We start from the raw sequence: 23,850 nt of genomic DNA on the forward strand, positions 1-23,850 counted from the left end.
ATGATTGTTGCAGCCCTGATCAAAAGAATAATTTTTCCTTGCAGCCTAATGTGTAAAATGAGAGCAGTGCTGTTTCTGTAAGTTTTGATGTTAGATGTGAAATGTGTATATTAACCCTTCTTTCTTGCAGTTAGTCAACTAGGTACTTTTTGTCAAATCCATGTTTATAAAACAGAAGTTTCATAAGGTAAAATACAGTTTCTGAAATTAAATACGACTTATTTTATTTACGAAAGCTCTTTTTATCTGAATCATACAAAAGCCATGTGAAATCTGTGAAAGGTTCTCTTACTCAGTGACTTAACATTGTTCATATTCCTACCAATTGCTGCATATGAGGTAAAGGAACACATTTTTCCCTGAAAGCCAAATAGATAACTCTACACAACCATACAATACAGTTTTTTTTCAAATAAGATTAATTAACGAACTGCAGCACTTTTAAAGTTGCACACATTATAATAGGGCAAATACAATAGTGCTTTTTTAGATTGCAGCTGTTTTTCCAGCTCTCTGTAATAGGTGAACATTGTTAAAACTCCAGTATTAAGCAGAAGGCCTCCTTAAGATTCAGTATCAGAGGAAACCCATGTTGCTGGTACCCACTGAGGCTCCTCCTGAGCCTTCTGAACTGCAGACAACAACTGGGCACATGCATCTTGCAAGCTGTCATTCACAATCACGTGATCAAAAAACTGGCCAAACTGAGTCTCCATTTTTTGGGCTAAATCCTCCATCTCTTGTAGATCTTCATCCTTTAGGAGAAATAGAAAAATATGCATAGCAAACTTAATGAGACAAATAGACATAAACACAAACATAAATACAGGCACTGAGATCTTGTGGCAGTACTCCTTTATAAGATGACCAGAAGCAATTTTGTTAATTTTTTAGATTGCCATAAAAATGAGAACTGAATTTGAAATGCCCATAAGACTCAGAGAATATATCCACAGACTCCACTGTTTGAAATGCAAACTGGAGAATCAAACTTTCATACGGTAGCCATTGAAAAAATAATGAAGATAAAAATAGAGAGATAAAGGATAATATAATGATACCTTATGCTCCCATCAGTAACACATATACTAAAATTGGAATGATGTAGAGATTAGCACGGCCCCTATTCAAGGATGACATGCAAATTCGTGGAGCAGTCCATATGTTTAATTTGAGCTTTGCAAGATGAAAAAGTTCTGGAGATCTGCTTCACAATATGAATAGACTTAACACTACTTAACTGTACACTTAAAATGGTTAAGATGGTAAGTTTTGTGTTTTATGTTATATGTTTTTTACCACACACACTTACATGCACACACAAACAAGTGGATGTAATATCTTGATCTAGGTGATGGTTACCTGGGTGCATACACATGTAAAAAGTCATTGAGCTGTACACTTAAGATTTACACACCTTGATGAATGTATGTTATGATTTAAAATATTTAAAGTGTATTTAACAAAAAAAAATATATGTATATCTGGGAAAAAGAATCACTGATTAATCCCACCTGGCTTGGCCCCTCTATTATTGCTATAATCATTAATAAACATCCTTTGTGTTTTAATATATATTTATAAAGATATCTCATATTACAGATGAGATAATTGACTAGAGCATTTTAAAGTAAATTCAAATGCTTTTGTAAAATAAATAATCTATTTAAAATACACACACCCAAAAGCAGCAGAAGATGGCGGAAGAGTAAGACGCGGAGATCACCTTCCTCCCCACAGATACATGAGAAATACATCTACACGTGGAACTGCTCCTACAGAACACCCACTGAACGCTGGCAGAAGACGTCAGACCTCCCAAAAGGCAAGAAAATCCCCACGTACTTGGGTAGGGCAAAAGAAAAAAGAAATAACAGAGACAAAAGAATAGGGACGGGACCTGCACCAGTGGGAGGGAGCTGTGAAGGAGGAAAGGTTTCCACACACTAGGAAGCCCCTTCGTGGGCAGAGACTGCGGGTAGCAGAGGGGGGAAGCTTCGGAGCCACGGAGGAGAGCGCAGCCACATTGGTGCGGAGGGCAAAGCGGAGATTCCCGCACAGAGGAGCGGTGCCGACCAGCACTCACCAGCCCGAGAGGCTTGTCTGCTCAGCCGCCGGGGCGGGCGGGGCCTGGGAGCTGGGGCTCGGGCTTCGGTGCTAGCCGGGAGGGAGTCCAGGAAAAAGACTGCAGCTGCCAAAGAGGCAAGGGAATTTTTCTTGCCTCTTTGTTTCGCGGCGCGCAAGGAGAGGGGATTCAGAGCGCCGCCTAAACGAGCTCCAGAGACGGGCACGAGCCGCGGCTATCAGCGCGGATCCCACAGCAACAGGGACGCAGAGGGAAAAACGGAGAGATTCCCGCACAGAGGCTCGGCGCCGAGCAGCACTCACCAGCCCGAGAGGCTTGTCTGCTCACCCGCCGGGGCGGGTGGGGGCTGGGAGCTGAGGCGCGGGCTTCGGTCGGATCCCAGGGAGAGGACTGGGGTTGGCTGCGTGAACACAGCCTGAAGGGTCTAGCGCACCACAACTAGCCGGGAGGGTGCACGAGAAAAAGTCTGCAGCTGCCGAAGAGGCAGGAGACTTTTTCTTGCCTCTTTGTTTCGCGGCGTGCAAGGAGAGGGGATTCAGAGCGCCACTTAAACGAACTCCAGAGACGGGCGCGAGCCGCGGCTATCAGCGCGGACCCCAGAGACGGGCATGAGACGCTGAGGCTGCTGCTGCCGCCACCAAACAGCCTGTGGGCGAGCACAGGTCATTCTCCACACCGCCCCTCCCGGGAGCCTGTGCAGCCCGCCACGGCCAGGCTCCCGTAATCCGGGGACAACTTCCCCGGGAGAGCGCACGGCGCGCCTCAGGCTGCTGCAACGTCACGCCGGCTTCTGCCGCCGCAGGCTCGCCCCGCCTCCTCCGTACCGCTCCCTCCCCCCGGCCTGACTGAGCCAGAGCCCCCGAATCAGCTGCTCCTTTAGCCCCGTTCTGTCTGGGCGGGGAACAGACGCCCTCAGGGGACCTACATGCAGAGGCGGGTCCAAATCCAAAGCTGAACCCCGGGAGCTGTACGAACAAAGAAGAGAAAGGGAAATCTCTCCCAGCAGCCTCAGAAGCAGCGGATTAAAGCTCCACAAACAACTTGATGTGCCTGCATCTGTTGAATACCTGAATAGACAACGAATCATCCCAAATTTAGGAGATGGACTTTGGGAGCAGGATATATTAACTTTTCCCCTTTTCCTTTTTTTTGTGAGTGTAGATGTGTATGCTTCTGGGTGAGATTTTGTCTGTATAGCTTTGCTCTCACCGTTAGTCCTAGGGTTAGGTCCGTCCGTTTTTTTTTTTTTTTTTGGCTTAAAATTTTTTTTTTCCCCTAATAAATGTTTTCTTAATAATTTTTTCCTTATTTTCTATTTTTAAAAAAAATTTTTAGTAAGTTTTTTCATATTTTTTATTTTAAAAAATTAAAAAATTTTTTTCTTAATAAATTTTTTCTAAATAATTTTTTTCTTATTTTTAGTATAAAAAATTAATAAATCTATTTTTAAAAATTAAAAAAAATTTTTTTTTCTTAATAAATTTACTCTTAATAATTTTTTTTCTTATTTTTTATTATAATTGCTTTATTTTATTTTATTTTATCCTCTTTTTTTCTTTCTTTCCATTTTTTCTCCCTTTTATTCTGAGCCGTGTGGATGAAAGGCTCTTGGTGCTCCAGCCAGGCATCAGGGCTGTGCCTCTGAGGTGGGAGAGCCAACTTCAGGACACTGGTCCACAAGAGACCTCCCAGCTCCACGTAATACCAAACGGCGAAAATCTCTCACAGATCTCCATCTCAACATCAAGACCCAGCTTCACTCAACGACCAGCAAGCTACAGTGCTGGACACCATATGCCAAACAACTAGCAAGAGAGGAACACAGCCCCATCCATTAACAGAGAGGCTGCCTAAAATCATAATAAGGCCACAGACACCCCAAAACACACCACCAGACGTGGACGAACCCACCAGAAAGACAACATCCAGCCTCATCCACCAGAACACAGGCACTAGTTCCCTCCACCAGGAAACCTACACAACCCACTGAACCAACCTTAGCCACTGGGGACAGATACCAAAAACAACGGGAACTACGAACCTGCAGCCTGTGAAAAGGAGACCCCAAACACAGTAAGATAAGCAAAATGAGAAGACAGAAAAACACACAGCAGATGAAGGAGCAGGGTCAAAACACACCAGACCTAACAAATGAAGAGGAAATAGGTAGTCTACCTGAAAAAGAATTCAGAATAATGATAGTAAGGATGATCCAAAGTCTTGGAAATAGAATAGACAAAATGCAAGAAACATTTAACAAGGACGTAGAAGAACTAAAGAGGAACCAAGAAACGATGACAAGCACAATAAATGAAATTAAAAATACTCTAGATGGGATCAATAGCAGAATAACTGAGGCAGAAGAACGGATAAGTGACCTGGAAGATAAAATGGTGGAAATAACTACTGCAGACCAGAATAAAGAAAAAAGAATGAAAAGAACTGAGGACAGTCTCAGAGACCTCTGGGACAACATTAAACGCACCAACATTCGAATTATAGGGATCCCAGAAGAAGAAGAGAAAAAGAAAGGGACTGAGAAAATATTTGAAGAGATTATAGTTGAAAACTTCCCTAATATGGGAAAGGAAATAGTTAATCAAGTCCTGGAAGCACAGAGAGTCCCATACAGGATAAATCCAAGGAGAAACACACCAAGACACATATTAATCAAACTATCCAAAATTAAATATAAAGAAAACATATTAAAAGCAGCAAGGGAAAAACAACAGATAACACACAAGGGCATCCCCATAAGGTTAACAGCTGATCTTTCAGCAGAAACGCTGCAAGCCAGAAGGGAGTGGCAGGATATACTTAAAGTGATGAAGGAGAAAAACCTACAACCAAGATTACTCTACCCAGCAAGGATCTCATTCAGATTTGATGGAGAAATTAAAACCTTTACAGACAAGCAAAAGCTGAGAGAGTTCAGCACCACCAAACCAGCTTTACAACAAATGCTAAAGGAACTTCTCTAGGCAAGAAACACAAGAGAAGGAAAACACCTACAATAACAAACCCAAAACATTTAAGAAAATGGGAATAGGAACATACATATCGATAATTACCTTAAATGTAAATGGATTAAATGCTCCCACCAAAAGACACAGACTGGCTGAATGGATACAAAAACAAGACCCATATATATGCTGTCTACAAGAGACCCACTTCAGACCTAGAGACACATACAGACTGAAGGTGAGGGGATGGAAAAAGATATTCCATGCAAATGGAAATCAAAAGAAAGCTGGAGTAGCAATTCTCATATCAGACAAAATAGACTTTAAAATAAAGACAATTACAAGAGACAAAGACGGACACTATATAATGATCAAGGGATCGATCCAAGAGGAAGGTATAACAATTGTAAATATTTATGCACCCAACATAGGAGCACCTCAATACATAAGGCAAATACTAACAGCCATAAAAGGGGAAATCGACAGTAACACAATCATAGTAGGGGACTTTAACACCCCACTTTCACCAATGGACAGATCATCCAAAATGAAAATAAATAAGGAAACACAAGCTTTAAATGATACATTAAACAAGATGGACTTAATTGATATTTATAGGACATTCCACCCAAAAACAACAGAATACACATTTTTCTCAAGTGCTCATGGAACATTCTCCAGGATAGATCATATCTTGGGTCACAAATCAAGCCTTGGTAAATTTAAAAAAATTGAAATCGTATCAAGTATCTTTTCCGACCACAACGCTATGAGACTAGATATCAATTACAGGAAAAGATCTGTAAAAAATACAAACACATGGAGGCTACACAATACACTACTTAATAACGAAGTGATCACTGAAGAAATCAAAGGGGAAATCAAAAAATACCTAGAAACAAATGACAATGGAGACACAACGATCCAAAACCTATGGGATGCAGCAAAAGCAGTTCTAAGAGGGAAGTTTATAGCAATACAAGCCTACATCAAGAAACAGGAAACATCTCGAATAAACAACCTAACCTTGCACCTAAAGCAATTAGAGAAAGAAGAACAAAAAAACCCCAAAGCTAGCAGAAGGAAAGAAATCATAAAGATCAGATCAGAAATAAATGAAAAAGAAATGAAGGAAACAATAGCAAAAATCAATGAAACTAAAAGCTGGTTCTTTGAGAAGATAAACAAAATTGATAAACCATTAGCCAGACTCATCAAGAGAAAAAAGGAGAAGACTCAAATTAATAGAATTAGAAATGAAAAAGGAGAAGTAACCACTGACACTGCAGAAATACAAACGATCATAAGAGATTACTACAAGCAACTCTATGCTAATAAAATGGACAACCTGGAAGAAATGGACAGATTCTTAGAAATGCACAACCTGCCGAGACTGAACCAGGAAGAAATAGAAAATATGAACAGACCAATCACAAGCACTGAAATTGAAACTGTGATTAAAAATCTTCCAACACACAAAAGCCCAGGACCAGATGGCTTCACAGGCGAATTCTATCAAACATTTAGAGAAGAGCTAACACCTATCCTTCTCAAACTCTTCCAAAATATTGCAGAGGGAGGAACACTCCCCAACTCATTCTACGAGGCCACCATCACCCTGATACCAAAACCAGGCAAAGATGTCACAAAGAAAGAAAACTACAGGCCAATATCACTGATGAACATAGATGCAAAAATCCTCAACAAAATACTAGCAAACAGAATCCAACAGCACATTAAAAGGATCATACACCATGATCAAGTGGGGTTTATTCCAGGAATGCAAGGATTCTTCAATATACGCAAATCAATCAACGTGATACATCATATTAACAAACTGAAGGAGAAAAACCATATGATCATCTCAATAGATGCAGAGAAAGCTTTCGACAAAATTCAACACCCATTTATGATAAAAGTCCTGCAGAAAGTAGGCATAGAGGGAACTTTCCTCAACATAATAAAGGCCGTATATGACAAACCCACAGCCAACATTGTCCTCAATGGTGAAAAACTGAAACCATTTCCACTAAGATCAGGAACAAGACAAGGTTGCCCACTCTCACCACTATTATTCAACATAGTTTTGGAAGTGTTAGCCACAGCAATCAGAGACGAAAAAGAAATAAAAGGAATCCAAATCGGAAAAGAAGAAGTAAAGCTGTCACTGTTTGCAGATGACATGATACTATACATAGAGAATCCAAAAGATGCTAGCAGAAAACTACTAGAGCTAATCAATGAATTTGGTAAAGTAGCAGGATACAAAATTAATGCACAGAAATCTCTTGCATTCCTGTATACTAATGATGAAAAATCTGAAAGTGAAATTAAGAAAACACTCCCGTTTACCATTGCAACAAAAAGAATAAAATACCTAGGAATAAACCTACCTAAGGAGACAAAAGACCTGTATGCAGAAAATTATAGGACACTGATGAAAGAAATTAAAGATGATACAAATAGATGGAGAGATATACCATGTTCTTGGATTGGAAGAATCAACATTGTGAAAATGACTCTGCTACCCAAAGCAATCTACAGATTCAATGCAATCCCTATCAAACTACCACTGGCATTTTTCACAGAACTAGAACAAAAAATTTCACAATTTGTATGGAAACACAAAAGACCCCGAATAGCCAAAGCAATCTTGAGAACGAAAAATGGAGCTGGAGGAATCAGGCTCCCTGACTTCAGACTATATTACAAAGCTACAGTAATCAAGACAGTTTGGTACTGGCACAAAAACAGAAATATAGATCAATGGAACAGGATAGAAAGCCCAGAGATAAGCCCACGCACATATGGTCACCTTATCTTTGATAAAGGAGGCAAGCATATACAGTGGAGAAAAGACAGCCTCTTCAATAAGTGGTGCTGGGAAAATTGGACAGGTACATGTAAAAGTATGAAATTAGAACACTCCCTAACACCATAAACAAAAATAAACTCAAAATGGATTAAAGACCTAAGTGTAAGGCCAGACACTATCAAACTCTTAGAGGAAAACATAGGCAGAACACTGTATGACATAAGTCACAGCAAGATCCTTTTTGACCCAGGTCCTAGAGAAATGGAAATAAAAACAAAAATAAACAAATGGGACCTAATGAAACTTAAAAGCTTTTGCACAGCAAAGGAAACCATAAACAAGACCAAAAGACAACCCTCAGAATGGGAGAAAATATTTGCAAATGAAGCAACGGACAAAGGATTAATCTCCAAGATTTACAAGCAGCTCATGCAGCTCAATAACAAAAAAACAAACAACCCAATCCAAAAATGGGCAGAAGACCTAAATAGACATTTCTCCAAAGAAGAGATACAGATTGCCAACAGACACATGAAAGAATGCTCAACATCATTAATCATTAGAGAAATGCAAATCAAAACTACAATGAGGTATCATCTCACACTGGTCAGAATGGCCATCATCAAAAAATCTAGAAACAATAAATGCTGGAGAGGGTGTGGAGAAAAGGGAACACTCTTGCACTGTTGGTGGGAATGTAAATTGATACAGCCACTATGGAGAACAGTATGGAGGTTCCTTAAAAAACTAAAAATAGAACTACCATATGACCCAGCAATCCCACTACTGGGCATATACCCTGAGAAAACCATAATTCAGAAAGAGTCATGTACCAAAATATTCATTGCAGCTCTGTTTACAATAGCCAGGACATGGAAGCAACCTAGGTGTCCATCATCGGATGAATGGATAAAGAAGATGTGGCACATATATACAATGGAATATTACTCAGCCATAAAAAGAAATGAAATGGAGGTGTTTGTAATGAGGTGGATGGAGTTAGAGTCTGTCATACAGAGTGAAGTAAGTCAGAAAGAGAAAAACAAATACAGTATGCTAACACATATATATGGAATCTAAGGGAAAAAAAAAAAAAGAGGTCATGAAGAACCTAGTGGCAAGATGGGAATAAAGACACAGACCTACTAGAGAATGGACTTGAGGATATGGGGAGGGGGAGGGGTGAGATGTGACAGAGTGAGAGAGTGTCATGGACATATATACACTACCAAATGTAAAATAGATAACTAGTGGGAAGCAGCCGCATAGCACAGGGAGATCAGCTCGGTGCTTTGTGACCACCTAGAGGGGTGGGATAGGGAGGGTGGGAGGGAGGGAGATGCAAGAGGGAAGAGATATGGCAACATATGTATATGTGTAACTGATTCACTTTGTTGTAAAGCAGAAGCTAGCACACCATTGTAAAGCAATTATACTTCAATAAAGATGTTTAAAAAAAATAAATAAATAAAATAAAATAAAAGAAAAAAAAAAACAGGAAGAAAAAAGAAAAAAAAAAATAAAAAGTGTTATTGGAAAACAAAACAAAAAAAAAAAAATAAAGCAGCAAACAAATAAAAGGAAGAGTGTTTAAATAACAAACTCCACAGAATCAATGAAGATGTATAAAAGAGATTAGAAAATCAAAATTTTAAAAAGGTACTTGTCCGTTATTTCATAACACAGAAAATCATCCAAGTTATGAACAGTATGCTAGTTTCTGGGGCCTAGCAAATTCTTTGTTTGTTTATTTTGTTAATAGTAGCATACATTTCTAAAATTCTCATGCATTCAGAGACCTGAATCATCAAGAAGTCTACTAAGATTATGATATACATGCATATAATTTGATATACCCAGAGAGTGAAGCCCCAAATCTAGCCTTCCCAGCCAACAGAACAATGGAAGGGGGAAGGGAGAAGACAGATGTACCCCTGAAGGCCAGGGTAGAACAGATGATAAACATATTTTAAACACAGAATTGTAGAAGGACAACACTTGCATGATATAGTCCTAAGACTGTGCTTTCAATAATGAACATGGAATCATCCATATCAACTATTTGTCGGTGTGATTACCAAACTAGCATCTCATTGAGCATTGGTTAGGCTGTGTGGACTAAATACTTGAGCATGGAAATTACTTTATGTATGTATGTATTCAGCCTGGGACGAAGAGTTAGGTAAGACATCTAAATTTGAGTAGTTATTGATTAAACTTAAATACAAAATTCTTAGAAATAATCCTATCCAGGTCCTGGAATGAATAAATTGTCTCTATTCTAAAAAAAAAAATAAAATAAAATAAAATAAAATACACACACCCAATTTCTGTGTGACTGCAAATTGTGGCTTGAGGGCCTTTTTTTTACAAGCTAAACCCAAAAAGAGGAGAAAAAGAAATGAGTAGCCTTATAGTAGTTATTAAACTTTATTTTAATATCTATAAATGATGTCCAGTAAAAAGGATAAATGAAACAAAAATCATAAATTTTTGTTTCATTAGAAACAAAAATTATATTACTTAACATAGGGACGCTCTGGAAACAATACAGTAATTTTTTGACTAGGAAAAAACCCCACAATACACTCATCTATTTCCTCTGTATCTTACCTTGAACTTCATGTCCACAAAGTAGTTTGTAATGATCTTGGCATTTTTCCGAGATTGCTTCATACAACTCATGCTAGATGGCTTTATAAATATGACATAGGGCTTCAGTTCATGGGTTCGAGCCACTTGAATACCCTACACAGAAAAATTAAATGCACATTTAAAAACAGAAGTCCTAGCAACCAAAATATCTCAGTTGGGAGAGCATTAGATTGAAGATCTAAAAACAGAAGTCCTAATTTCCTAGAATCAACATGAATGTTCTCAAAATTTCTAAGAACAGAAATTAGCAGTTATTTTTAACCAGAGTATATTCTCATGTGCTCCCAAGTCCTCAACTCTAAAAAACATTTTAATAATTAAGAGATGGAGTTCTGGAATCAAAATTAAGATCAAATACTGGTTCTTCCTCTTGTACTATGACATCCTTACTGAAATCTGAGAATAGGATTCTATACATGATCTCGTGGGGAAAAGACAAGGACAGACTCTCAAGACCAATCAGCTCTGTTTCACCCTCACTTCCCTTTCCTCTTGCCATTGTCTCAAACCGGATAAAACTGACATCTTCACACTGACCACCAGTTTGACCACCAAGTGAGAACAAATCTCATGCCCCCTGATTTTCTTTAGCACACAAGGTATATTTTTACATGACTGCAGAAAAATGCAAAGAAAATACAGGATTATAAAAATTTGGACTACATGTTGTATGTTTTTTATCTTACCTTAACTCGCTTATTCCTGCTCTATTCCACATATGGTCTCAGGGAGACAGCTATCGATATGATAACATAGGAACCTCACCTCCTTGTGTAAAGCAACATGTTATTCCCTCCACAAGAAGTTACCTTGATGCCTTTGTGATCAAGGTCAAAGCAAGATTCTTAGTTTTCTTTATGGCTCAGTTCTTTTTTTTTTGTCTGAGAAACTAGATTTTTTTCCCCAACTAAGACAAGATAATGGCAATTGATCCTTCAAGTAAGATCCTGGTCCTCAGATATGGGAAGTGGTCTTATCCTAACAGAATAAAGTGTCTCAACTACAACCTAAAGCATGTGCATAAAATGGATGACATGCATTCATTACTTTGGGGAGATGGGAAATACTCCACCACAGACCCACCTGAGGCTCTAAGTCCATGACACAAATCTTTCTTTCATCAAGGACTGCTTGAACAGCATCCACACTAGTGCCATACAGGTGACCTTTGTACTCACCATACTCGAGCATCCTGCAAGGGTGGGACAAAGAAAACAAGAACTGTTTCTACAGGTAAAATATTATTAGTAATAACATAAAGATAAACTCCAACAGAATAGAATAAAATATGTGGATCTTGATGGCACAAAATGAATTAGTGGATATTTGACAGGAGAAAAAAAATATGTTAGGAGATCTAGGACTTAACTACTTCTTCAAATTCTCTAAAATCTGCAGCTCAGTTCTGCTCCCTCTCCAAACTCAATGATTTGGTGTACTAGTAAATCAATATACATTTCCTTACTCAATTTTCCAGATGCAAAAAAAATTACCCCAGGAGTTTTGGACAATGCATAAAAATAGGGGTTCTATTTTGAATGTTAAACAACCAGAGGGGAGAATCAGATTCTGGACGTCTAGCTTACCTGTGACTATACATGAGGCTTTCAAATGTTTCCTTTGACACATAGTGATACTCACGGCCATCCATTTCATAATTCTTTTTGGAACGAGTAGTATCTGACAAAAAAGGGAATTTTAAAAAAGATTTTAGAATCTTCAAAATGTTTTGTTACCCATATGCATTTGGATAAAGATGTCTGATCAAAATAAATTAATTAATACATAAACGGATAGATAAATTTAATGCTAGAACCAAAAAAGGGAGCCAGACTGGTGATAAGAAAGTAGAAGTTCTCATATCAAAATCAGCTAATCATAAGCCTTTGTGAAGTGTTCGTGGTATAAACTAGACCAGAGTGTATTATGTATTAAGCCAAGATAAGAAGGCCCTAAGGGAACTCTTGCTGTTACTTCAGAACAGGAAGTAGTGAAGTATATGTGAGCCCTAAGGTGGCTAAGGCCCCCCGGGTAGCAAAACCAGCAATATCTTACATTTAGATAATGCATTTCCCAAGATCTCATTTCATCCTTCACATTTGTAGCTAGGTAACAGGTTATTACCGGTAGTTTACTGATAAGTAACTGAAGATTTTAGAGAGTAACTAACTTGCTCACATGAATAAAACAAATGAAAAACAAAGTTGAAAACAAGCACCTAGGTGTCCTGACTCCTTCCAGACTAATGTCTCTTATTATGCCAGATTGTCTCAGATTTGAAATGGAGAAAGCTCATGACAGTCTGCAGTTTTGCCCAGATGCATTAATATCCAAGTGAGATGGTGATTAGTTTTAGCGATCTCCAGAAAGGAAAGATTGGCAGAGTCTGGATTCAGTCTGATTCTTTGATATCACCACTTTGATTATAGATTCTTCAACCTAAATAGTACCTGGTTGTAGAACATAGGAGTTCATTGAATACCTAAAAGTGATTCATTGTCTGCTCATCCATTTATTCAACTAACATATACTGAGTGCCTATGTTCCCGCTATCATGTTAGGTTTTTAGAACACAAAGATGAATAAGACACGGTTCCAACTCTGTGACCTGTATCTACTGCAAAGCTGCTAGCCCCTTAACCTGTATTACAAAAAATTCTCCTTATTCATAAAAAAATGTGTATTTGTATTTGATAAAGTTTAAGGATGAAAAAGATCAACATCTGATGCTATCAACACATGGAAATGACCAAGTAGGAATTTGAAACAGGCCCTAAATGATAAAAGGAGTTCCGGACATTTCAAGAAGCTCAGAAAGCAAAGGTCATCTGGGGATCATTTTTGTTTTTTCTTTATTCAAGCCTCTCTTTATATCTTTATAGTTCCTACAGTTATGCCACTTCTCCTATAGCATTTTTGTTTTTGTCTTTTGGCCGTGCTGCGCAGCATGCGGGATCTTAGTGACCCAACGAGGGATCGGACCTGCGCCCCCTGCAGTGGAAGCGCGGAGTCTTAACCACTGGACCACCAGGGAAGTCCCTCTTCTAAAGCTTTGTACTGGAAAAAATTCTAGTTCTCAGGTGATAGTAAATTATGTAAATATAAGCCTAAGATGACCCTTTCTCCTTGGCTTCTACTGGACTCTATCTTATATGGTAGGTTAAAGTCTGTGAATTGGTGCATAATTCATTTTAAGGCATTCATTTTAAGCTTAAAACTGTTCACTCAATTTAAAAAGCAAAATATGGGCGACATAGTCCCACTTTGAATGATGGTTATCCAGACAACTTACAATTCTTCTGTGTTCTGTGGGCATTTTATTTTTATCCAGATTATTGAAAATGGTGATTTCTTTATTAGTTTTTGTTTTTGAGATTAGTGTCCATTCTTACATATGTAAACTGTACTTGGAAAGCACAACCTCTGGAATGTGATCATAAAACAACTTTGCTTTCCCTGGCCCTGGATGAAATGCCCGTGACTCTCCTGATTGCTCTTAGGTTTTTAAAAAAAGTTCATTATCATTCATGCCAAGAACTCAGCCTCAATTTAATGATTAAAATTCCGTTCCCATGTAATAATCGAAATTATGAACTTCATTTATATTTTAGGCTTCTTCTCCCCACAACTGGCTCAGACTGGCCTCACCCAGGGAAGCCTGCCATCAGAGAAGTCAGAAGTCAGGAAACTGAGTTTGATTCAGTTCTTCTCTTCCCTTTCATTGCATTTCTACTGCTCCTCCCCCAGTTTTATAACTCTGCAAGGCTAGAGTGCAGAGAGAGAGAGGAGAGGCGAGCAGCGCAGGAAAATTATTACTTAATTGATGCTGATGCTGGTTGCTCTTGGCTCCTTTTAGACCTGGCAGATATTTAAATCTGGCTCTTTATTTCCTAGAGGATGTAGTGGGTTATTTTGCAGAGGCTACCACCACCAACAGCGCTGCTGCATATCTCAAATCCATCTCTATTCCACCTAGCCATCTGTGATTTCTTCCACACCATCGGGTATCTGGGGATTCACTTTTGGCCTCCTTTTACAGAGGCTTCCTCTTGGGCAAGAACCAAGACGACCCCAGGCTGACTTTCTTCCACGTTATCCACCCAGATCCGGTCCTTGGGGAAAATCACAACTCTTTTGCTGTGACAGACTCTAAAAGGGCAGCTACCTCCCAAAATACAGCCTTTGGCCACTTCCTCTAAGCTCTCATCCTTTAGATTTTTCAGATATAATTCTGACACCAGTCTTCTGTGTCTCCCAAACAGCAGGGAACACATATTAAGCTCTTTAAGTGGTTTTCCTAACTTCTTCTCTCTTGCCTTGAGGTGAAGGGGAAGCACCCACACCCACATGCTCCTCCAGCTTGGATGGTATAATACTTACAGTTTATATAAAATTATATGTGCATATATTAAAATTAAAAATATTATAAAGCATTTAAAGAGCCAAGCACACCGCCAGGAAGATAGTAAGTACTGAATGAATGTTAGCCATTATTGCTAAATATTGAGTTTTCCTGAAAGGTTATCTATATGATTGCTAAAAAATGAAAAGAAGAGTCACCTTTTAAAAGCCTAGCTAGGCTACAAGCTAGTAAATCAATTTCCTCTATTAAAATAAATATAGTTAGAAATATTGAGGACTATCTCTTGTGTCTTATATTCTTACAACAAAGATGGTATAACATAGTTAAGTGAGATGAGTACATCTGCAGAGGCAAAGAAAGTTCTACCAAAACATGAACCCCTATGAAAGAAAAAGTAAACGTACGTGGCACAGCACTTTGAAAATGGTTCGGATCAAGTTCAATGAGTTGTCTCCTCAGTTCATTTACTCCAACACCAGAAGGTCCTAAACACAAAACACCACACATGGAAATTATTAGAGGTGGATAAGTAGAGTTACGTGACTTCAGTCTTCCTGTTGAAGACACTTGAGAGCACATGGTATTGGGGAAATAACATAGTTTCCATTCTCATGAATTGAAATAACTCCAGAAAACTCTTGGGAATTTTCTTGGTGACCTGTGGAGTAACCCACACTTCTCCAACACTCAGAAATGAGGTAGGGAATTGCAGGAACCTGTCACCCCAGCAAACTTCATCTAATGTTGGATATTCAGAATTCTCTGGCCTCGAGTCAGATCATTTGAGACAAGCTGCCTTTTCTCTTCCCGTGAAGTTCCTATCACATCACAACCGGCTTCCACAATTACAGAATTCAGGGACACATCTCCTGACGGATGGTGGAGTCAGCACCCCATGTGCAACTGGAGATAGGGCTGGCTTCATGAGCAGAGAACTGCGTGGTCCGCAAGCCCACGCTTAGGCTACTGCGCTTGGCTTAATGCTCTTCTGCTCCCACGTTGAAATTCTTAATCATTTTCGAATAAGGGGCTTTTGCATTTTTATTTTGCCCAGCATCCTAACAATTCTGTAGCTGGTCCTGGCTGTAAGGTATGTTGTTCTGCTCCAAAGGGGCCTGCCTTGATCACAACTGGAATACACAGAGAAGATGGCAGTAAGAGGTAAGTTCCTACTGCTGCAGTGGCCAGCTTTGCAGAGATCTTGGTCACAAAGCAGATCATCTCAGGGCTCCCCTGGTGGCGCAGTGGTTAAGAATCCGCCTTCCAATGCAGGGACACAGGTTTGAGCCCTGATCCGGGAAGATCCCACATGCCGTAGAGCAACTAAGCCTGTGCGCCACAACTACTGAGCCTGTGCTCTAGAGCCCAGAAGCCACAACTACTGAGCCCACGCGCCACAGCTACTGAAGCCCGCACGCCTAGAGCCCATGCTCTGCAACAAGAGAAGCCACTGCAATGAGAAGCCCGTGCACCGCAAGGAAGAGTAGCTCCAGCTCGCTGCAACTAGAGAAAGACAGTGTGCAGCAAGGAAGACCCAACGCAGCCAAAAATAAATAAATTTTTTAAAAAAGTAGATCATCCCAGCACTATAATTGCCCTGTTCTTCAGCACCAAAGATACAGTCTAGAAGACTTTTAGGCACTCTTCTAAAGGAGGTGGTTACAAATTTCTTAAGGGAATGCATCTTAAGCATTTTTATTTCTAATAGAGACTAATGATCCAGTCTGGGGGAAACATTCATCTATGCTTATAGAACAAATTCTAAACCAGATATTAAAAAAAAATCTCGCTTATAACCTAATCATACTACATCTTGTTATTACACAGGTTCATATACACCATGGCATACCGCATTCAATTGTAGACAATAAAAGCATGATCCATAACGTTTTATTTATAAACACACATAAAAAACAGGCTTTATTATTTTTTAAGGTGTTTATATGCAGGTCCATAAAGACTCATACTTTTACCACTACTCCCAATGCAAGACTACTGAATCCAGGAGAGCCTCGCCATGGATGAGGAGACACTGCCTTCGGGGACATACCCACGAGCACGACGAGGCGGTGCTTGTCTGCAGGGCGTCGCTGGTACCGCACCACCTCCTCGTACGGGGCGCCCGCTGCGCCCGAGCAGGTGCTGGCGCCGCACACCTTGGCTCGCAGCTGGCTGAGGTGGGACCAGCGGCGGCAGAGGCGCATGCTGCGACGGAAACCGGCTGCGAGGGAAGAAACGCACAGGACGTGAGACCCAGGGCGGGAGAGATCGCTTCCTGCCTCACACCTGACGGAGCCTGCGGTGACTGTGATCCGGAAGAGTTAATTCACACACATCTGTCTGAAGGTAGAAGATAGGAAGCAATACAAAGGAAAACAGCAAAATGCCCCCACGTGACCTCTAAGTTGCATCCAGCGCCTGCTATGTGCCGGGCATTGGTGCTGGGGATACAGTGGTCAACTAAACCAAGCCCGTTTCCTCATGGAATTTACATTTCATGCAGGAGGAGAGAGAAAAATAAACTGCAACAAAAATAAGTGCTTAGGAGAAGGGTAAGTGGATAGTGACCGGGACGCTTTTTCAGGTTGGCGGTTCATTTAAGCGTCTCTGAAAAGTCGACATTGAGCAGGGCTCTGAATGATGTAACGCAGCCAGGTGAGGAGGCGTCTGTGGGGAAGAGCAGTCCAGGCTGAGGGAACAGCATTGCGAAGGTGCAGAGAAAGGATCTTGCTTGGAGTGCTTGAGGAAGATAAGGAGGCCCGTGTAGCTGAGGGGCAGTGAGCAGTAGGGAGAGTGGCAGGAAATGGGGTTGGAAAGGAAGCCAGGAGGCCACACAGAGACTTGGTCAAGTGTTGGATTGTGGTCAAAGTGGGATGGGAAGCCGCTGGACGGTGGAGAGTTGGGTGTGACATGATTTGATTTATGTTTCAGGTGGATACACTTAGACACAGGCAGGTTAGGTGGTTGCCCACCACTGTGTGCTCAGTGGCAGAGTTGGACATCTTAGTGGTGATTTCCGAACTCCTAGAATCCCACATAATCTGCCTACTGAATCACAGGGCTTTCTGGTATTTTCAGAGCCATTCCCAGGTCCTGTCAGAAGATAGAGCTAGGGACTATATATGAATATATAAATACACACACATTTACATTACTTGTATCTATATGTGTTGAACACCGTGAGTTCACACCAATGCCTACAATGCCAATTCGACACTACAGTTTTCATTCTAGCCTTCCTCCTTTCCATATGGGTAACTCCTTTCTCTAAGAGTGGGAAATCTAGCTCTTATTAGCCTCAATACATTTACTTATTGTATCAATTAACAGCACCTGGGCAGGATGGGGGACGCATAGTATCCAGCAGCCTGGCAGGAAGTGCCAAGCCCAAACTAGGTAAGGGGGGCATATTTATAGAGGCTGTGAGGTGTCGGGGCCCAAGTGATGGCAGCTGCCCCACTCACTTTGGCTCCAACGACCTGCTCCAGGCCGCCATCACCCCTGCAGTGATGCCCTCCCCACCTTGCTCAAGCTCTGATGCCCCACTCTAGGCTGCTGCTTCTCCACATGTGTGTAGATGCCTACCCTACTCAGCCTGCCTAATGGCTTTTGGGCTGAATTATTCTGGAAGAGATGCAGAAAAGTGGCCCCATGTTTTTTAAAGCTCCCCAATGATTCCAATGTGCATCCAGACCTGGGGACCAACATTCTGCTCTACAGACCCTGCAGCCCTGCTGTTTTCCCACTGTCTCACATAAGGAGGAAGCCCAGCATGGTTTTAAATGAATAGTGAAGGTGCCTGGTCTTTCAGAAAGCTCTGCTCAGTTCATGGAAACGTGAACATAAAAAATAAGTTTAGTGGTCAGAGAATTGGTCTCTTTAGAGTAAGGTGAATACATTATGGAACAGACTGGAAGAAAACAAAAGATTTGTGTTTGATGATTAATTAGGAGATATCCAGTATAAACCAGATGAATTATGATAAATGATCAACACATCAGAATACCGATTATTTTTTTAAAAAAGGATAGAGAGAAACCAGAACAAGGAACAAGTTTGGGAACATCCATCAGCAAAAGAAGCTTTCAGAAGAGTCATGCTCATTCATAATTCATATACTAAGTTATATTCATATGAATATAACTTAGCAAGTGACAAAGACCCACCTTTTATTAATCATTACCTACCAATATAGAACTTCTGACCATAGCCAACGAATTCCTCCTTGTCTGTAACACAGCAAATGGCAGGAACAGAATATGGCAGAGGAGAATGAGAACTTTACTTAGAATGGATGCATGAAATTATCTTCAAATCTTCAAGAGACACTATTTCAGTAGATGGCAGCACAGCTGACTTTATCCTTGAGTGCCTTATTGAAAAATGTCCTAAGCACTTTCCATCCTATCACATGCACCAAACTATATAGAGACACTATCCAGAAATTTAGCAATACACTGAATATATTCTGTCTAGTATGGTTGGAACAAAAACCTATCATAGTCTTCTTTAAAGTTATAAGAAAGATATTGAGTCATAGTAAAAACATAAATTGGGGTATACATTTTTAAATGTACCCAAAGAAAACTGATTTTAAAAAAAGGAAACATATAAACTGGTCTTGGATTTAACTCATAGATATGGTGTTCTGTAGGTCCTATAATTAATCTCTTTGTTAGAAATGGGTTTTTATTTTTTTCCCTTACGAAGTGGTTCATTCTGTATGAAATTACTATTTGTTTTATGGCTGCAAATTGTTTCTGACTGACCAGGACTCTGAGAGACAAAAGTTAGGAAAACTGTGCCCAGCAATAACATCTAGAGCTTGTTTAAACTTCTGTCTCTGCTTCCACTGGGGTCTCAGAAAAATTGTCCAAAACTCTGGGAAAAAATATTATAAAAATATCATTTTCAAATTACTTTCTACTAACATGTATTCTTTTTCACTTATACAACTCTGTTCTGATCATTGAAATAATATAGAAAGAGCACTTGTTCATAGAATGAACGGACATATACCTTTCTTTCTTAACCTTTGTGTTTAAACACCCATTTTAAAGTATAAAGAAAACACACCAATATCAATTCCATCTTCTGGTAAGTAAGCATATTTTTCTAACTGAAAATTGGAAATAAGTTTAAAAGGAAATGTTTACTTAGGCATACAGTGATACAGCTTAATTACTTTCATTGTTCATTTAAAAATATTTTCTATGACATTGTATATCTCATCACTGATTTCACCCTTAAAATATCATATCTTATCTTAAAATATATCCAGTCAAGTATTCATGTTGAGGCACTGAAAGATCTCAACCATAGCTCTATTTGGCTTATCAAGGACATAAAAATGAGTAGTCACCTTCTGAAAGTTCCTCTGGATATTTGGATAAGTGAAGAAACAGACATGAAAAAGTTAAGCCTTTGAGAAGATCAAGTTGGCAAAATAAAGACAAATAACAATAAAGACAAATGACACAAGTGAGGCATTCATGTCACCCTTAGAGAAAGTCGTAACCTGGGCAACACCTGCCAAGGCAAATGAACAACACACAACTGGAAACTCAGAAACTCGTTGGACCTGCCTCTGCTGCCCAGCAGACAGTAACTTTTCCTGCAAGTTGCTTATCTAGACTCTCCTTGAAGGCTTTCTATCCATGCAGACTCCTCTCTACTTGGTTGGCAAAGAATGGGGCTTGAAAGAGAAATTTTCAAGGCAACCGATTTGAGCCTCTTCTTCCCTTCTCTCCCAGAGGCCATCTAGCTGCAGCCCTGTGAAGGCGAGGAAGTGGTGGAAGAGCCACTGGGGAAGCTCTGCAACAGCCTCTGGCCCGAGTGTCCTCATTCCTTACCTGTTCGGGTCCAGTCACACATTTCCATCTCCAGCTGGTCCCTTGAAGACAGGTGCAACTGAACACAGAGTGTACTGTTTTCTTTGTTTTCTGGACATCTTGAAACATCCATCACCCCTGTTTTTGTTTGTTTGGTTTTTGTTGGGGGTGTGTGTGTTTTTATCTGTTGTTTAAAATGGCATTACTAATTAGACTATACCATCCAGAGAAATTCAAAGAGGTCACATGATACTTCATTCAGAGAAGAGTTGGGACCAAAACTGAAGAAACTTAACTGCCCATTAAATGCTCTAAATAACAGAATTAAGCATCATGAATGACTGTCGTTATTTATTTAGAAAAAATGCCAGCTGGGTGCCAATTGTTCCTTAACTGAGCTCCCAAGTGAGCTGGGTTCAGAATAATGTACTTGAGAGTTCTCACTCTTTCCACTAAGAGGAGTCCAGGAGGAGTGCTTTGCAGTAACTAAGGGCAGCTGCACACTTTCCTCTGCAGTGCTGTTATTAGAGAACTAGCTGCTGATTGCCCCTATTACTTATTCATTAAAATGCTGGCTAACACTCATGCACTTACATTCTAAGCGCTTTACTTATATAAATTATTTTTCCCACTTTAGACATGGGCACCTGAAGGGCAGAGAGGTTAAGTGACAGAGGACCCCCAGCTAGCTGGACCAGGATTCATGCTTGGACAATCCGGCTCCAGTCCATGGCATTGACCACTGCAACACTGCCTCTCCTTTTACAGACATCACAATGCCTCTAAGCCTCAACCACAACTTTGGCATGTAGTGTGTCTCCCAACAAAATGATGCGTTGAACAGAGCAAAGAAGGATGACTATAATCCAGAGGAATTAAAAATTAAACCAATCCCAAACATTGAACCAAGTGTAGATCATTAAATTACCCCTAACAGGAAATTCCCTGGCGGTCCAGTTGTTAGGACTTGGCGCTTTCACTGCCGTGGCTCGGGTTCAGTCCCTGGTCCGGGAACTAAGAAACTAAGATCCCACAAGCTGGGCAGCAGTGTGGCGGGGGCGGGGGGGGGGGGGGAAGGTGGCCCCTAACAAGCCAACTATCTAATTGAAAATAGGAAATTTAGAAGCAACATAAATGGTATATAAATAATTTAGGTGAGTAGTTCCCAACTCCATGTGTCTCAATACTTTTTTTTTTTTAAGATTTTTTTTTTTGATGTGGACCATTTTTAAAGTCTTTATTGAATTTGTTACAATATTGCTTCTGTTTCATGTTTTTGGCATGTGGGATCTTAGCTCCCCGACCAGGGATTGAACCCACACCCCCTGCATTGGAAGGCGAAGTCTTAACCACTGGACCACTAGGGATGTCCCAATGCTATCTTCTTTTATAACTAATATTTATAACAATCTCTCTAAGCTTAAAAAATGAAATTCATAGATATATTCTAACACATCATTTTAAAACAGCAACGTAATGCTCTAACTGTAATGTAAAGGAAAATTAAAAGGAAGTAATTTATGTTTTAAAAGTACGTGTTTCAAAAAGTATATATTTCAAAATATAAATCTTTGGGCATGGCTTCTCTAGAAGACATAAACTATTAGATGCTTATACCTACTTATACTGAAGAAGCATGGATTTAAAGGAAGTGAGAAAATCAGAAAATAGTCCTTATATGAAGTATAGAAAAATAGAAGAGCAAAGTAACAAGTGGACACTAGAACAAAGAGTGTTCTGATAACAGACCAGATTTATTGGTATATATGGGAAAGAGGGAAATTGCCTTAACTGAGGTAGGTGTAATATGCCATAGCACTGACGAAATGGAGAAAATGAGGAAACATCATATACTTGGAAGCAAGTTAGTAATGTTAACATGCTCCAATATGTTGCCAGTTTTTCAAAATACTCCATGGGGCTTATTTTGTTACTAATAACGTCAACATTACTTTGAGGAACAGACACTTGATGATACCATGTGTCATCAATAATGGCAATAACATATTAAAGAAAAAGAAAATAATTGGTTTGGTATAGGTACCTCACTTTCCAGTTGATTTAATATCAGTATGGATTAGAATGTGTGGAATAAATTATTCAGTAATTTCAAGGCAATGTCTTTACTCTGTTTAAATGTCTCTCCCCATAATGATTGTCTTCTAAACCAATGAGCTTTTCATGTTACATCCCGTGAAAACTTACATCACTGTTGTGTACTAAAGAACTACTTACTCAGATTCCTAATGAGTTTTGCCCAGCAGGACATTCAGGAGATCATGCAGGATGGTCTCACACACAGCAGGTCATCTAGCATCCCTGATTCCCACCAATTAAAGGCCAGTAGTGCCCCCAATCAATGTGACAACCAAAAAATGCCCCCATAGGGTTCCAAAATGTCCCTAATGAGAAACATTGCTTATGGTGAAGTTTACAGTATCTCATGACTATACTGTTGATGTCTTTAAGCAATTATTGTATCATTAAAAGTGTTTAAGTTATACCAAAATTTGGAATATACATTTAAAAATCAGTATCAAATATTCATGCTTTATTTACCAGATTCAAATGTTTCTTCATCTATGGTTTTCCATGGAGGCAAAAAACCAAAAGTATAGTTACATTACTATCCATACTGAGTCTATAGTTGAACAGTCTAATTCCCTGACCCTACGATTCTGCACACACACCACTTTTAAAATGTTTTTCCTAAATCAAGGCCAACTCAGTGGTGTGTCTGTGGCATATAAAGCCTTAAATGAGTATATATAAGCAGTTGGGCTGTGATGACAAGAAGGGGTACAGCAGGAGCTTAAAATAAATAAATAAAATCATAAAATAGAAGAGAATAAATAAAATAAAATTGAAAAGAGGCTCAGAGGGAAGGAAAAGGTGAAATGTCATGGTAAACACCAATAGATGGTTGGATACTATACAGCTTTGCTGCTAGAGGTTTGCTTGAAGCTTTGGGGGGTCCATAAGCAAGGGGAGTGTGGCTAGGAGAAGGAGCATATGAATGGCTTGGTTGGGTTAGGGTTGTTTAGGTGACTGAGAAATACCTGAGATAAACCAAGTCCCTCATCAGTTAAAACGATTCTCGTTAGTGTTTTAAAGAGACATTAAGCATAAAAAAAGTA

The 23,850-nt window shown here is 39.7% G+C and overlaps 1 protein-coding gene and 1 non-coding gene across 2 annotated transcripts in view; one reads left to right on the forward strand and one right to left on the reverse strand.

Moving 5' to 3' along the window:
• Positions 1-563: 563 nt before the first annotated feature.
• Positions 564-23,850, reverse strand: part of MPP4 (MAGUK p55 scaffold protein 4) — a 44,778-nt gene continuing 21,491 nt past the window's right edge. The window contains exons 13-21 of the mRNA XM_061203979.1: positions 23,273-23,293; positions 20,245-20,259; positions 19,070-19,111; positions 16,933-17,103; positions 15,287-15,367; positions 12,106-12,199; positions 11,603-11,711; positions 10,478-10,612; positions 564-755 (exon numbers count right to left, since the gene is read on the reverse strand). Of these exons, the coding sequence (XP_061059962.1) occupies positions 564-755; positions 10,478-10,612; positions 11,603-11,711; positions 12,106-12,199; positions 15,287-15,367; positions 16,933-17,103; positions 19,070-19,111; positions 20,245-20,259; positions 23,273-23,293 (860 nt within the window). The remainder of the gene's footprint in view (positions 756-10,477; positions 10,613-11,602; positions 11,712-12,105; positions 12,200-15,286; positions 15,368-16,932; positions 17,104-19,069; positions 19,112-20,244; positions 20,260-23,272; positions 23,294-23,850) is intronic.
• On the forward strand, positions 1,065-1,168 carry LOC133079095 (U6 spliceosomal RNA). The gene has a single exon (XR_009698041.1). It is a non-coding gene; the product is annotated as a U6 spliceosomal RNA (small nuclear RNA).

Source organism: Eubalaena glacialis, chromosome 1, assembly GCF_028564815.1.
Source record: "Eubalaena glacialis isolate mEubGla1 chromosome 1, mEubGla1.1.hap2.+ XY, whole genome shotgun sequence".
In the NCBI taxonomy this organism is placed as follows: domain Eukaryota; kingdom Metazoa; phylum Chordata; class Mammalia; order Artiodactyla; family Balaenidae; genus Eubalaena; species Eubalaena glacialis.